Source organism: Protopterus annectens, chromosome 10.part0 (assembly GCF_019279795.1).
Source record: "Protopterus annectens isolate FY-2018-M chromosome 10.part0, PAN1.0, whole genome shotgun sequence".
Taxonomy (NCBI): domain Eukaryota; kingdom Metazoa; phylum Chordata; order Ceratodontiformes; family Protopteridae; genus Protopterus; species Protopterus annectens.
The window spans coordinates 972957614-972973559 of record NC_056744.1 but is presented as its reverse complement, the minus strand read 5'-3'; the positions used below and the strand labels follow the sequence as shown (position 1 = coordinate 972973559).

At 41.7% G+C, this 15946-nt stretch overlaps 1 protein-coding gene across 1 annotated transcript in view; it reads right to left on the bottom strand.

The window, feature by feature from the left end:
* Positions 1–15946, bottom strand: part of XPR1 (xenotropic and polytropic retrovirus receptor 1) — a 2667923-nt gene that overhangs the window by 126233 nt on the left and 2525744 nt on the right. The window contains 1 exon segment of the mRNA XM_044085740.1: positions 15793–15935. Coding sequence (XP_043941675.1) covers positions 15793–15935 — 143 coding nt within the window.

Below are 15946 nucleotides of genomic sequence, written 5' to 3'. Positions count from 1 at the left end.
CTTCTGGCTTCCAAGAAGGCTGCACGCTGATCAACAGGTTGATTTCAGCACTAACATGGTGAAAACATAAACTGTGAAAAAAAGGTCAGTGAAGCTCTCAGTCTGATTATAATGCATTACCTGGCTAGCAACTACAATGTCTTGGATGACAGCAAAGAAGAAATTTGGAGAACATTAAAGAAAATTAACCAGAAAGGGAGAAAAGAAAACTCTGGATGGGAAGAATCTTGCAACTGTTCAGAAAAAGTACTTCCAATTTTCAGATTTGGTACAGGAGATGGCCTGCAGTAATTTATGGGAAAATAAATCAGATGCACTCAGATGTGTTTAAACTAAATGAAACATGAAGCAATCTTACAGACTGCTAACAGGTGACCTGTGTCTGGCATACAAGGCATCCTCAGACCCAGCACTAATGGACTTACTGCACATCAACAAATCAAATGGCATCAATACTCAGTCAAAGGATCTAACCATCTTTGCAGCATTAACAGAATGGTTTGGAGGGACAGGTATATCTCACAGAGGATACTGCTGCTATGGAACAGACTTTGCACCCAAGTAAAACAAAGCTCATCCCTGTCCATATTCAACTGCAACTTAGATCTATGGATTTGAAACAGATACTTTACTACAGTGGGAGGAGTTCTATCCTTGTACTACTAACGGACAGAGGCAGCTCTTAAATATTTCATCCTATGTATGAGTGCCCTCAAATTAAGACATGATCACAGTTATTCTCACTAGGGGTAACATATAACTACCAACCATGGGATGGGTAAGGCCAGTCTAATACCAAATGGGATACATTCATTCAAATACCAAAAGGGATACTGGCTAGGCCCAAAATGGCCCGCAAACACAGCTAGCCTACTACTTACTTATGAACCTATGAAATAGGCCCAAACACCCTAAGACCAGGAATTAAGTGTAATATTAAGTAAACATCCTGTCAGAAATGTCACACAAAATGTTGCCATGCCAAAAATTGTGATTTAAACAAGAAATTCATTTAAAAAGTTGTAAATCCATTCAATCACATGAAATAATAATAAATCCAAACCTTAGACAAGGAATTAAACAAACATAAGAAAAATTCCTGTCAGAAATGCTTCAGAAAATGGTGCCCAAGTTGTGATTTAAACAAGCAAATTGTTTAAAATACTATAAACGTGTTCTATGACCACATATAATTGTAGCTCCAAAGAAAAAGACTGCAAAAACACATTTTCCGGCCTTGAATTATTCCAGGTTCTAGCAGCACGATGCAATAAGACAAACTGCACTAATATACCCTTAGTGCAGAAACTCAGTTCAGTATTCAGAAATAACCATAAAACACTTTAAACACATTAAAAAACCCACATAAACTCAGAAAGAGCTTAAAATAAACAGTAAACAACTTATACTGTAAGATAAATCACACTAAAAATGAATTTTTCACAAGAAAAAAATAAGGAGATTGGTATAATATTCTATTCAAATACTGACAGAAAAAGGCAGCGGGAGGAAATAAAACTCAAATGGAGTTTCTTATCCGAGCTCGGCAGCTGATATCACCCAAACAGAGAGAGAGAGAGAAAGAGAGAGAGAGAAACAGAAGAAAACTAAAAGGGTCCTGTTGTGGGTGTGAAGGACTGCCTGGCCCTGCTAGGTGACTGGACCTTCACCCTCACAGACAGGCAGTGGGAGGAGTTCTGAGCTTTGACAGACTGCCAGAGGGAGGGTAGCAGGACACCTGACACTACTACCTCATTTGCCAGTAAGGCACTGTGTTTGTTGAAAATATAAAGCTTGCAATTGTGAACAGGTTATACATGTAGTCACCTTCTCAGCAGCTGTAACACTTTAAAGTATTTAATTTAACAGTGCACAATTTAGTTTACTTAAAGGTAGCATGTGCATTTTTTATTAGGGCTAAAATTAATGTTTACTGAAAGCATGCAAGCTGTTTTTTTTTCACATCTGTAAGGGGAATGGTGATAGGAAAAAAAATAGCAATCACTGTAAGTGGAAACATAGGCCATAAGATACACTGAGGTTTCAGCCCGGAAATTAGTAGTTTATTGGCCATTTTGGGCTAATTTCTATCTCTTTCTTTTCCCTGCTATAAATACCGTATTTGCCCGCTGGGCAGTGCCAGTTAGCTAGGGTAAAACTATTCCCGGCTCCACAAAGTCGCCTATTAAATTTTTCCCTTGGAACTAGACAAACGTTCAACTTAAGCACTCAAGCCATTCATTTCTCAGCCCGGCACTTGCTCAAAACATATAGCAAGCACTTATAAACCTTAGCACTAGACCCCCCTGTACTGTACAGAAGGACAAGGCTCTCTATTCGACCTTACCAGCCATCCAGTAATACAGTTCACTGTACCTATCCAGGCATGTCCAAAGGGCAGTTTCAGGTGTACTCTCCAGTCCAACTGGTGAATCTGGGCATTTAGAGGCAATGTTACAACTGCCTCATGTACACAGACAACCCCCTCCTCCTACCACCAAACACTAATACATGCGAGAGATGCAGTTATACAGCCAAACTATTGGCTAAGCTCTCTCAACCCAAGACTGGCTCAGACAGTCAAGCGGAAAAGGGAAATACTTGCATCACACCACCAGTCTTACATAGACCCATTAAACCAGCACCGGCAAAAAACACACATAAATACAAGAAAACATACTCGGAGGCTCTAAATAAAAATCTGCAAAACCAACAGAGACCTCCAAAGCAAACATCCAAGCAACCGCCACCCCCCCCCCCCAACACAAACCATGAAACACATACTTCACAAAACCAGTGTGCCATGCAATTACAGCCCTTAAGGCAAAATAACATACCCAACATACTAGTAATAGGTGACTCTATAGTCAGGCACAATGATGTCCCACTCACTAGGCTGAATAAGGAGAAGGTTACTGTTAGCTGCCTATCGGGTGCCAGGATCCGCCACATAACACAAGCACTCAGGTCACTCCAGAACAAGTACAAATATGACTTTGTCATTGTCCATGTTGGTGTGAATGACCTGAGCCGTACCTCCCTGGACTACATGAAGAGAGACATGGAAGAGCTCTCTGATTTCGTAGCCCAGGCCAGTATGACCCTGACCTGAGTAGCATCCTGCCCTCACCAAGAATTATACCACGGTATAAAGAAAAAATTCTCAATTTCAACAATTGGCTAAGTTTCTGATGTCATTCAAAGGGGATCCAGTGTCTGTCCGCCTGGGATGACATGCTCGACAAGCCATGCTGCTTCGCTAGGGACGACTTGCACCTGTCACCCTTAGGCTTTCGAATATTGGCCAAGGCTCTTGCCACCCCCATAGTGCCTTTTTTAGGCAAGACTCAAAAGAAAAACCCACTGCTGTAAATAGCACAAGTAACAAAAAACTGAGGGTAATGCTACTTAATGCCAGAACTCTAAACCTCAAAATGCACGCACTCGAGGCACTCCTCAGTATGGAAAAAAATCGATATATGTGCAGTAACAGAAACCTGGTTTAAGGCTCCAGAGAGCACCCCAGCACTACCAGGCTACAACTCGTACTATACATTTCTGCCACAGAACCCAAAACTAAATACAAAAGGTGGGGGCGTATCCATATTCATCAAGGATACCCACACCTCCAGGAGAGCGGCACAGCACGATGCTTCAGAGATCATCCACGTGCAACTAACAATGGGCAAAATTGCAATTCAAATTGTAGCTTGCTACAGATCACCCACAATGTCCCAGGACCCACATTCTGCATTTCTGGAAACTCTGGGAAACATAAAGGCCCTACCAAACACCCTAATATTGGGTGATTTAATTAGCCAAACATTAACTGGGAGAACAACTCAAGTACTAACTCCCTTGCCCAACTTTTCCTAGACTTTATAAACTCAAATGTCCTTGTTCAACTGGTCAACACTCCCACCAGAGGTGACAACATATTGGACCTGGTCATCACCAACATGGGCGACCAGTGTTCCACATCGGAGGTCAACCCCTCGCTGGTTAGATCTGACCATAAACAAATCACTTTGGATATCCATATTCCGTCCCCACCCCCAGACAGGAAAACCACCGTGAAAAACTTTTCAAAAGCAAACTTCACGTTACTTAAGACCAAGGTGGAAAGTTTCAAAGCCTCCATGCTGAAGGATAACACTGTCCAAGCTGCAAAATCCTTTACTAATGCATTCTACAGGCAGCTACAAAATGCATGGATCGTGCCATCCCAAACAAAACCAAGACTCTCTCCTCCAAGAAAAGGAAACCAGTCTGGTGGACTCCTGCCATAAACAAGCTATACTATAGAAGGATGAAAGTAGTACAGAAAAGAGTAAAATCCCAAGAAGGGAAGACATCCCTGATCAGTATCAGCAAGGCACTACGATCCCTCATAAAATCATCCAAGGCGAGCTTTGAAAGAAAAATTACCAAGGACTCCAAAGATAACCACAAGGCATTCTTTAGCTATGTCAAGAATCTAGGTGGCAACGCTCTGCTCGGAGTTAGTGCAGAATGGCACAAAACACACTGAACCGACTGATATCGCCAACATCCTGGCAGACAGGTTCAGTGCAAACTTCACCCCTCTCTCACTCTCAAAAGGGCCCATAACCATACCAGAAGAATGTAGAGTCCCTGAAATCACAGACACTCAGGTTAAAACAGCCCTCTCCAAAGCCAAAAACACAGCATCAATGGGACCGGACGGTGTCCCAGGCTGCGTCCTACACGAGCTCAAAGACAAACTAACCCCTCACCTAAACACACTGTTCAAACACAGCCTCTCCACAGGCTACATACCCATAGAGTGGCGCACAGGAACGGTTATTCCGCTCCACAAAGGTGAAGCCACAACAGACCCCGGGAACTATCGCCCTATAAGCCTGACTAGCTTGGTCTGCAAGGCTATGGAGCGCATCACCATGGAACTCATTAACAGAGACATTGGGAACCTCCAAACACTGGACCCTACCCAGTTTGGCTTTGTTAAGGGCAGATCATGGCTCCTAAACCTGGTGGACTTCTTTGAGACAGTTACCAAGGCTATAGACGAGGGAAAGTTGGTACACACAGCCTACCTAGACCTCGCTAAGGCCTTCGACACCATTCCCCATTCTGGTATTTTGGACAAGCTCACCAGCCTGAACATAAACTCCTACGTCACAAGATGGGTTGCCAACTGGCTCATTGACAGAACCCACATGGTGAGAGTTGTGGGAGCTAGGTCCGACTCTAAACCAGTTACAAGTGGCGTTCCCCAGGGCTCAGTCCTAGGACCCCTCCTGTTCGGCATATACTTCTCAGTGGTACAGGCAAGCACAGGAGGACTATGGCTGACCAAGTTTGCAGACGACTGCAAACTAGGGGCTACAATTGATTCTCTGGCAGACACAGACATCCTCCAAAAGGGTCTCACTGAGACGGATACCTGGTGTCAAAATCATGGTCTCAAGCTAAATGCCAAAAAGGGCATAGTCATCCCCTGTGGAAAAAACAAAGTACCCACAAACTACCACATAGGTGGTAGTCCCCTAAATACGGAAGATGTAATAAGGGATCTGGGGACCCAAGTAGATAGTAAACTCACCTTTAATAATCACTTTGCCAAAGTGGTTAGAAAATCCTTCTACGTGGCCCACCAAATCACAAAAGGGTTCGCATCCAGATCAAAAGAGGTCATTGTGCTCCTCTACTCATCACTCATCAGACCCATCATACAGTACAATGCCCCATTTGGGATGTACCTTACAAGACACCTGTAACAGCTGGAACGTACCTCACCAAGATGATCACTGGCCTCAAACAGATACCCTATGCAGCTCGACTCGAAGAAACTCCAGTTGTACTTAGTTGCATACCGCCTACTCAGAGGTGATCTCTGCCTGACATACAAGGCCATGTCCAACTCAGAATTGATGGGCATGCTCCACCTAAAGAAAACCTTATCCCCTGGAGCCACATGCTCTAGGGATCTAAACCTCACCACAACAACAAACAGGACGTGCTGGAGGGATAGATTCCTGTCCCAGAGACTTCCCATGCTTTGGAACAAGATCCCAATCTACATTAGGCAGAGCTCCTCACTAACACTCTTCAAAAGAAACCTTGATGATTGGATGGGAAACAGAAAGTTTACCTCGGGGATCACTTCAGTGTCTCTGAGGCACAGGGAACTAATCTAAGGGGGTGGCGAAAGCCAACACATTCTGGCTAGGCTTATAAATGCCTTCGGGCAGATAGCCTAGTACCAATCTATGAACATGTAACCTTCATTTTACAGTAGGTAATGCCTGTATGTGCAGCTGTCAATCTGGGGCAACTGCTCCTATACAGAGGAGATAAACTTCATTCATTGAAAATGTATACAGTTTTGTGTTTTTGTTCTAAGTTAAAATAGGAGGGGTTCTAAAAATGTATTTGCTTTAATGTTTTCACTGAAGAAAAATGTCTTAAAGAATGTGGCAGAGGTTCAACTGGAGATGCAAGGAAGACTATGCATAAGAGAACAGGCTGCCAAACAAGCCAAAGTTGGAAAAATATACTGAAAGAACTGTCATGTGTTAATAGGTGGGAGTAATAGTTTTCTATCATAACTGCTACTCAGTCCATATTATCATGTAAAGTAAATGGCCTTACAGGTTTATACACAAAGCAGAGAATATTGAATTATATTAAGAAATGTAGGGTGCAGCTAACAATGTTCCCGGAGACACATTTTGATAGAAATGAGCATGTGAATCTGACAAAGAAAAGATTTCAGAATGGACAATTAGCAGAATATCAGCCATAAACAGAGTAATACACTAGCATGTATTTAGATTTCACCAAAAACTGCTGTTATGGAGCTTATGAACATTTTGGAAGAAATCATATTTCAACAGGCAATATTATTTATGGGTGGGGACTGTACATTTATTTGCAATAGTGAGGATGCATCAGGGGAACCTAGAAGGAAAACAAAGTAGGATATATTTCTGATGAAATATATGAGAATATGTGACATGGAATGTGGGAATTCAACAACAGGTGCACTCCTGTGGAAATCTGGATGATAGGAGCAAGGAAAGTGATACAGATCTGTAAATCTTTGTTTAACAGCATTTTAAAGGAAGGGGAGTATCAGCATCTCAGTAGAAAGCTGTGGTGAAGGTAAGGCTCAGCTTCATAAAGTGTTTATCTCTATACTACCTAACAGAATGGGGAAGGTGTTACCAACATTGACAGATATGGACCGGTGTGGCTTTGTGGACAGAAGGCAAACATTTGACAACAATAACAAAACAATGATGGTCCAATGGGATGCAGAATGTAAGAAAATGCTGTTACTGTTGGTGGATCTCTAAGCAAAAAAGCATTTGATACAGTCAGCTTGGATTTTATAAGTAGGGCAATGGTAGCACTTGCATTTCCTCAATTAGGAGGATACAAGAAGGGTCAGAGACTAGAAGTAAAGTGGGACAGTTCCTCTCCAACAAGCTGTGTCTGAACAGAGGAGCAAGGCAAGGGTGCCCTCTTCCCCTTTTATTAATTATGTACTCAAACATGAATTGGTACAGCAATACCCATATTTATGGGGACATGATAAGGTGAAGTATTTCGTTACAGCAGCTAAAGTATGTGGAAACAGACTAAACAAAAGATAATACAAAAACTGAGAAACTGTAAGCTCTTGACTTTGGTTATAGATAGTAAACTACAAGAAGTGAAAATGTTTTTAGCCCTGTTTATACAGTCCAGGCATATTTTTACCAACCAGAGGAGATGATGTGGATGATAATAAAGATCTGAAAGAATTTATTTGGAAGGGTAAGAGGACAAGAGTTAAATGGGATAAGCTGATTTTTTCCATAGAACAAGCTGGTTTATGATTACCTGATCTGAAGGGATACTTTAGAGCTACAAAATTAAGGCTTTTATACACAACAGAAGCAGAAGGATATACATGAATATGGAAATTGGTGATGACAACATGGTGGGTGGGAAGGTAGAGAAATAGTTCATGTAGTACACAGCCCGGGATGTCATCTGGTCCCATGGATGCTGCATTCTTAGCTTTGGAGAGTGCATTTTCTACCTGTGTGGCCGTTATTACCGGAACTTAGCAATCTTCTGGTATTGAGATGGGACATTTAAGGGGTGAGAGCGGGGTGAAGTTGGCACTGAATTGATCTGCCAGGATATTGGCAATATCCTTGGGATCAGTATATTTAATGCCATTCTGTTTTAGCTCAGAGCAGATCTGAGCATTGCCATTTAGATTCTTGACATAGTTATAGAATGCCTTGTGGTTGTCTTTGGAATCTTTGGCAATTTTATTTTTTTGCAGGCTGCGACAAAAACATTCACCAGTGCTGAAAGAATAGTTGGAATTGGGACAGTTTCTGGAAATTCCAGTTATAATTAACACTTTTACAGGGACTATAAAATATCACTGTGTTCCCCACTGAAGCAATTGGTTTATTCTGAAATTACTTTGAGAGAGAGAGAGAGAGAGACAGAGAGAGACTCCTTCAAAGGGACTGGCCAAAGCCAAACTATATTCAGAATATGAATCAGAAAACTGAGGAGACAAAACATAATCTGCCCCTTCACACTCATTTTGTAGTTCAAAGACTTGAACTGCTTCAGAAAATGAATTTATTTTTCTTTTATCAGCATGATCAATAGTCTGAACTAAACCCTGACCTAAGCCCAATAAATCATTCCTGTCTAAAGTGACTGAAACAGAAGAAAAAATATGTCCAGTTATTTGCTTCTTTTTGACAAGAATTTCCAAAGCAGCAGACCCACATTTGCGAGGCAAACCTCCATAGCTAGAGGCATAGCATGCTGGCTAGGCAGAGAGGCATCCCTTGCCACTTCTCCCAGGACCAACATGAGTGTTTCTCTCTTGCCTGCCAAGGGCTCTCTAACAGCTGCAGAGGGCATTTTTAACACCTAGGCCATGGTGGCTGCAGGACATACACCAAAGGGACCCAGGCAAAAGTCGAATGGTCTGAGGAGCCAGCAATGACCACAGAAGAGTCACTCATCGGTGGCTGAGGCACTTTTAAAGTCTGCTGTGGTAGCAAAGGCTAGTTAGTATTTTTTTCTTTTTGTGGCAGAATCCTACAAAAATGCACTCTATAAGCACTTACATGAGTGCATGGATCGTGCTATCCCAAACAGAACCAAGACACTATCCTCCAAAAAAGGAAGCCAATCTGGTGGCCTCCTGCCATAAACAAACTCTACAACAGAAGGAAGAAACTGTTGCAAGAGAGAGTAAAATCCCATGAGTGGAGGAGCTCCCTGGTCAGCCTCAGTAAGAAGCTGAGATCCCTTATAAGATCCTGCAAAGCTAGCTATGAAAACAAAATTGTCACTGATTCTAGGGACAATCACAAAGCATTCTATAGCTATGTCAAGAATCTCAATGGCAACACCCACATCTGCTCTGAGTTACAGCATAACGGCACAAAAATTACAGAACCAACTGATATTGCCAACATCCTGGCAAATAGGTTCAGTGCTAACTTTACAATGCGGAATCCCTGTAATCACAACTATGCAGGTAAAAGCTGCACTCTCTAAAGCCAAAAACACAGCATCCATGGGACCAGACAAGATCCCAGGCTGCGTTTTACATGAACTTCAGAACAAACTGGCTCCCCACCTAAGCCCAATGTTCAATCATACCCTCACATCAGATTTTGTGCCCACTGAATGGTGCACAGCAACAGTTATTCCACTTCACAAAGGGGGAGCCACCACTGATCCCAGGAACTGTCACCCTATTAGCCTGATGGGCCTGGGCTGTAAGGCCATGGAACGTATCATCATGGAACTCAAACAAAGACACTGGTAACCTCCAAATGCTGGACCCCACCCAGTTCGGGTTTGTGAAAGGCAGATCATGCCTCCTGAACCTGATCGACATATTTGAGGCAGTCACCAAAGTCGTAGACAAGGGTAAGGTGGTTTACACAGCCTATTTTGACCTCGCCAAGGCTTTCGACACCATCCCCCATTCTGGAATTATAGCTAAACTCACTAAACTAGGTATAAATCACTACGTCACAAGAAGGTTTCAAATGGCTCATTGACAGAACCCACACTGTAAAAGTTGCAGACTCCAAATCTGACTTCAAACCAGTGACAAGTGGAATACCACAGGGTTCAGTCCTGGACCTCTCCTGTTTGGTATCTACTTTTCTGAAGTACAGGCTAACACAGAAAGCCTTTGTCTAATGAAGTTTGCAGATGACTGCAAACTAGAGGTCATAGTAGAGTCCCCAAATGATGTGGACATCCTACAGAAGGGCCTCACTGAAACAGATGCCTGGTGTTAGAGCCATGGCCTCAAGCTCAATGCCAAAAATTGCATTTGTCATCCCCTTTGGTAAAAACTCTGTACCCATGAACCACCACATAGGCGTCAGTCTACTAAATGCCAAATGTGTGATAAGAGACCTTGGGACCCAGGTGGACAGTAGTCTCTCCTTTGATAATCACATCGCCACAGTAGTCAGGAAATCCTTCTACATAGCACACCTCATCACAAAAGGGTTCTCATCCAGGAAAAAAAGAGGTCATTGTTCCCCTCTACTCGACACTCATTAGACCCATTATAGAGTACAATGCCCCTTTTGGAATGTACCTCACAAGACATCTGCAGCAGCTGGAAAGGCCACAGAAGTATCTCACAAAGAGGATTACTGGCCTCAAACAGATGTCCTACACTGACCGTCTCAAAAAATTCCAGCTTTACTCCATAGCATATCATCTACTCTGAGGTGATCTCTGCCTAACATATAAATATAAAGCGATGTCAAATCCAGAGCTGTTGGACATGCTACACCTAAAGAAATCCTAATCCCTCCGAACTACATGCTCAAGGGACCTAAACCTTCTCACCACAATAAACAGGACATGCTGGAGGGATAGATTCCTCTCCCAGAGACTTCCCTACTCTAGAACAAGCTACCCATCTATGTCAAGCAAAGTTCCTCATTAGCACTCTTCAAGAAAAATCTTGATGAGTGGATGGGAAATAGGAAATGCACCCTGGGGATCACTTCTGTGGCACTGCTCGACAGGGGCACAGGAAAATAACTTTATTGGGTGGCGTAAGCCAGGGAACCTTGTTGGCTAGGCTTACTTAGGCCCTTGGGCCGATAGCCTAGTACCTACCTATGAACCTATGTGGAAGGTGCCCTGAAAACTTTAGAAGCTGGAGCTGTCTTTGGGCCTCACTGTAGACCTCTGACTATATGCCATCATCTGCTCAGGAACCCCAATCCCTGGGCTAAAGTGTCTGATTTTCTCTCCAAGATCAGGGCTGCTCCAAAGGAGGGTGCAGAGACAGAACTCTCAAGAAAGTTGTCTGGAGAGAAAAAAACAAGTTAGCCCCCCTGATAAGACAGCATCCTCAGTACTCCAGAGGGGATTTTATGATTTAAACTAAAACCCCATCTATCTGCCCACAACAACAGTGGCAGGTACTGCAGTGTCTGGCCCCAGATGTATATGTGTGTTTGTTTTTATGCATGTGCTGCCTTGGCCACAATTTGTACACTGCATGGCAGCTCCAACTGCACCACCTGATGCTATACATCTTGTAAATACTCCCAGTCTACCCCCCAGGAGTTGCCTGCAGCTGGATATGGTTGACTTGGCCACTGATGACTCACTCTTACTTTCTCTGGCTAGTTCCTTCAGCATCTAGACTGACAATGAATTAGTCTCAGGTTGCCTGGGGTACAGTTAGGGTTTTACTCTCTCTGTATCATGAAGCTGACCACATCTTATATGAAAATGTGAAGGTAGCAGACTGCCCACTGAAAATATATTATAACCCAACCAGACAATGCATCTACTGTGACTTAGCTTATGACTCAGTGATAATGCCAAACTCACTATCTGAGACATTTTTCCCACTACAGAAAATACAGTATAAAAGGTACACATAGCAACACTGCAATTAAAAAAGTAAAGTTACTGTGCTACATGCTCTAGTTAAACCACCCAAGTTCACAATAAAATCCAAAATGCACTAAATGAAATGGGTGAACCAATCTACAACTAAGCCAAATAAGATACGGAATACTAAATGAATAAAACATGCTCTTAAGTCCTGGTTTCACCACTTACCTCAGTGAAAGAAATTATGACTCAAAAAAAATCACTGCACAAGCAAATTAATATGAAAATGAATAAGTTAGAAACAACCAAACCTTACAGATGGTTTGGATAAACAAGGGTTTATGGAAAATAAATAAAAGAGTTGGACAAAGTAAGTTCTAGATAACCTTTCAAATTCATAAAAGCACATAATATATTTAGAAATAACAGATGATTTTCAAATGTTGTGCACTGATACATGGATTTCACTCATTATAGTTTTATAAACATTTTAAACCCACTGCCGTTATAGTACCTGTAAATTTCAGACATGTGCAGCAGAATCAGTGAAATTACTTGAACAGAAACCAGTTCAGGTAATGTACTGGAATACAGCCCAGACAATATGTGGTTTATGAACAGTTTGGGAGTTCGCACAATGGTTAAGGTGCCTACCTTACACACACAAGGTGCAGGGTCTGATACTCACATGGGCTAATTGGCTTGGCTTAAAATGACCCACAAGAGCAGTTACTCTAGTAGTAGTCTATGAACCTAATGATGGAGCTGGCAGAGGAGGATAGGCAGAGCACACTAGGATGCATACATCCACAAGCCCTTGGCAGAGGAATTCATAGGTACTTATTAGGCATGCAGTCCAGAAGACAACTAAGGAGCCTAGCCCAAATGCCCCAAAGCATTGTCTGGTTAAGTAACTTGCTCAATGTCACACAGTACACAAATGAAGGTGGAAGGATTCAAACCCTGTACCATTGGCATAAGAAACATCTTATTAGCAAGGCAGAGCTTTAGCCCTTTGCACTAACTACTAAATTGTTATCACATAGGACTAAAGGTGGCAGTCTTCATTAGCAGGTGAACCTGGGCATGCACTCAGAGGGAGGCTGTTGTGGTCCCATTAATGACATTGGCAGCTTATCCATCCACCCAGGGAATATGGTTAGACCATACAAAACTGCTCACTTTGCCAGAATTTCTGGCTAAGACACAAACAGCCTCAGGGCTGCTTGTATGATTGGCCCTTACAGATGGATTTCCTCTCCTCTTGTACTGGCGTAAGGGAAAAAACAGGCATAGTCTAATTGGGTTGGCTTAACAGTGCACAGACACTGCATCAAAAAAGAAACCACAGGAAAAAAAAATACTAGATGAGAAACACACAGCATCATATGTGGGTTTAACTACAGAAATAAATTAACTAAAGATACATGACCAAGACAGAGATAAAGCTGTGGCAAAAATAAGCCAGTGTAAATGAAAGACAAAATCAAACAATGTACACATTCCATAAGAGCAGGACATGTGTACTATAACTGTACTACAAAAATGGACATTATGTGGACACAGAGATGTTTTTGTTCAGCTGATCTCTGTCCAAAAGAAGATAGAAACTGACCTGTGAAACAAAGGTCGTAGAAAGGATCGAGAAGACATGATTTAAAAAGAGCTCATTAGGCCACTACATCACTGCACTGACTGGATTTCTGTCTGTGATGTTAGTGAACCTGGTTTGGAAGTGAATCTGTGACGCAATGTTGGCCAAAGAAGGAAACACAAGAACACTTCTCCTTTTAATGAAGGCTGTGGTACAGCCTGATGCTTGGGTAACCCATAATGAAAAGTAATAACAATAACAATGAGAAATGAAACAAACTTGGCAAAACACAGAGTTCATAGGTAGGTACTAGGCTATTGGCCCTAAGGCCTATATAAGCCTAGCCAAAAAGGTACCCTGGCTTCTGACGATGTCCCAGTAATTTTGTGGGTGAAAAAACTTCAATTAAAATGTCTTATTATATAACAACAACCTTGTTGCAGCTGTTTGTTCCTGTGGCTGGCCATTTTGCTAAGTTTGTGTTTTATTTCGTTTTGATTCTTGACTGATATGTTTATGGTAACCCATAATAATAAGAGTCAAGGGCAGCATGATGTTTTAATACTAACAGTTTTAGAAGTGGACTATACAGATCACCATTGTAGATTTCAAAGCTCTGCCTAAAGTGAAAATAAATTCTAATCTAAGAAGGCACTACTGGGTTACAATCTGCAAGACAGTATTCTTTCACTAGTACTGTAGTACATTTTTGATATTTCAAGGCTCCATCTAAGGTCACAAATAAAATTAGCAAGCTCATACCAAATGATAAAAAGGTTAAGAGAAGCAAACAAATACATTTCATGAATTTGAGCTGCTACTCAGCAATAACTGAACGATCAAGCCTGATGAATCAGACAGACATTTGTTACAAGGGGATAACCCCCACCCATGCAGGAGGATTGCCACTGGACCCCTAAACTAAAACTCCAATGGAAGAAAGCCTCAGAGCAAGGTACAAGTTGAGGAATGTCTGTTTAATTTAATCGGCTCAACTGTTCATGCTCCACTAAAATGCGTCTTGAAGACTAACAAATGCAGAGTAAAGCACTTGCTGTACTTGAAAAGGAAAACCTTTCTCCCATCCTTGACAAAAAAAAACTGGCCAATAACACTTGTATAACACCTCTGTAACTCTCTTTTTTGCTAAGACGGTGAAGAGGAAAGCACTTGACTTTGGAGGCTTAGTTACAGAACTACACTACCACAATCACTGCACAAACAAGGGACAAAAGGCTTCCAATGTATTTTTTTTTTTTTAGCATAATGATTCAAAAAATGCACAAATGTGTGTGATCATGCCTGCATGGGACAGATTTCAGCCAAAGCAGCAAATAAAAAAAAAAAAAGGAATGAAAACAACGTCATTGATACAAATGTGGTGGCAAATGTATAAGTGTAACAAATGCAAATGCTACAGTAAAATAAGTCATATAAAGTACTTAAGAACTAGAGTTTAACCATGCAGAGATCAAATAGCTTCTCCACCTAACTCCATAGCACTGAAAGATGGAGTTCAGCCTATGGTCAGCCCAGGTACTGCATAAAAAACAAAAAAAAACAACTGAAGATGGGTGGGCAGCTGGGGTAGGGGGATTGGTAAAATTACTGCTACAGAAGCACTAACTGGGTTCTCAGTGCTCTTTTAGAACACATTCAGACTTGGGAGGCAATGGCTTGGCCAAAGAGAGCAAACACTAAAGCTCTTGCATTGTAAATAAACACACACAACCGCTTGCTACAGTCAAGCATTGCAGCATGACTGCAAAACTAAGAGCTGTTATAAGCATCACACATTTATAATCTTCCACAGCATGACACTGTCTCCATCCACCTCACTCCTCTTAGCAAACTGACACCAAATGGTAAAAAGGTTAAGGGAAGAAAACAAATAGAGCTCATGAATTTGAATTGTTACTCAGCAATTTTTTGCTACGGTCCATCTAGGAGTAAATCTGGATGACTACAGTGGTGGTGGGGGTGCTATATAAATAATTTCTATTGTTTTTGGAAAAAGGCGGAGTTAAATAACTGTTGCTTGGGAAGTTCTCATGCATATACAATACAGCAAGAGAACACGTAATCCAGAATAAAAGACTAGTAGTATTGCTTTTTGCAGCTTAATTAAAAAGTCACTACAACAAAGTCAACTAATTTAAGCAAATACATGAATTATGTAATCAGGAATCAAACATGAAATATGCTGTAAATGTTTACAAGAAAACTCAGCTAAATAGCATTATTAAAGTAAACTTTAACTTCATCTTCTCCCCAAATATCTCTCTGCATCTTACTTTCTGAGGGTAGACAATCTCCTCACGCAAAAATGTGTTCTCGCCAGCATTTTTGTCAAATAGACCCCAGTCCATCTTCAAGTCCCAGATCAAAGTGTAGAAGGAACTGATGACAGAAAAGACGATCCACAGGTAGAAAAAAAATTTTTAAAAC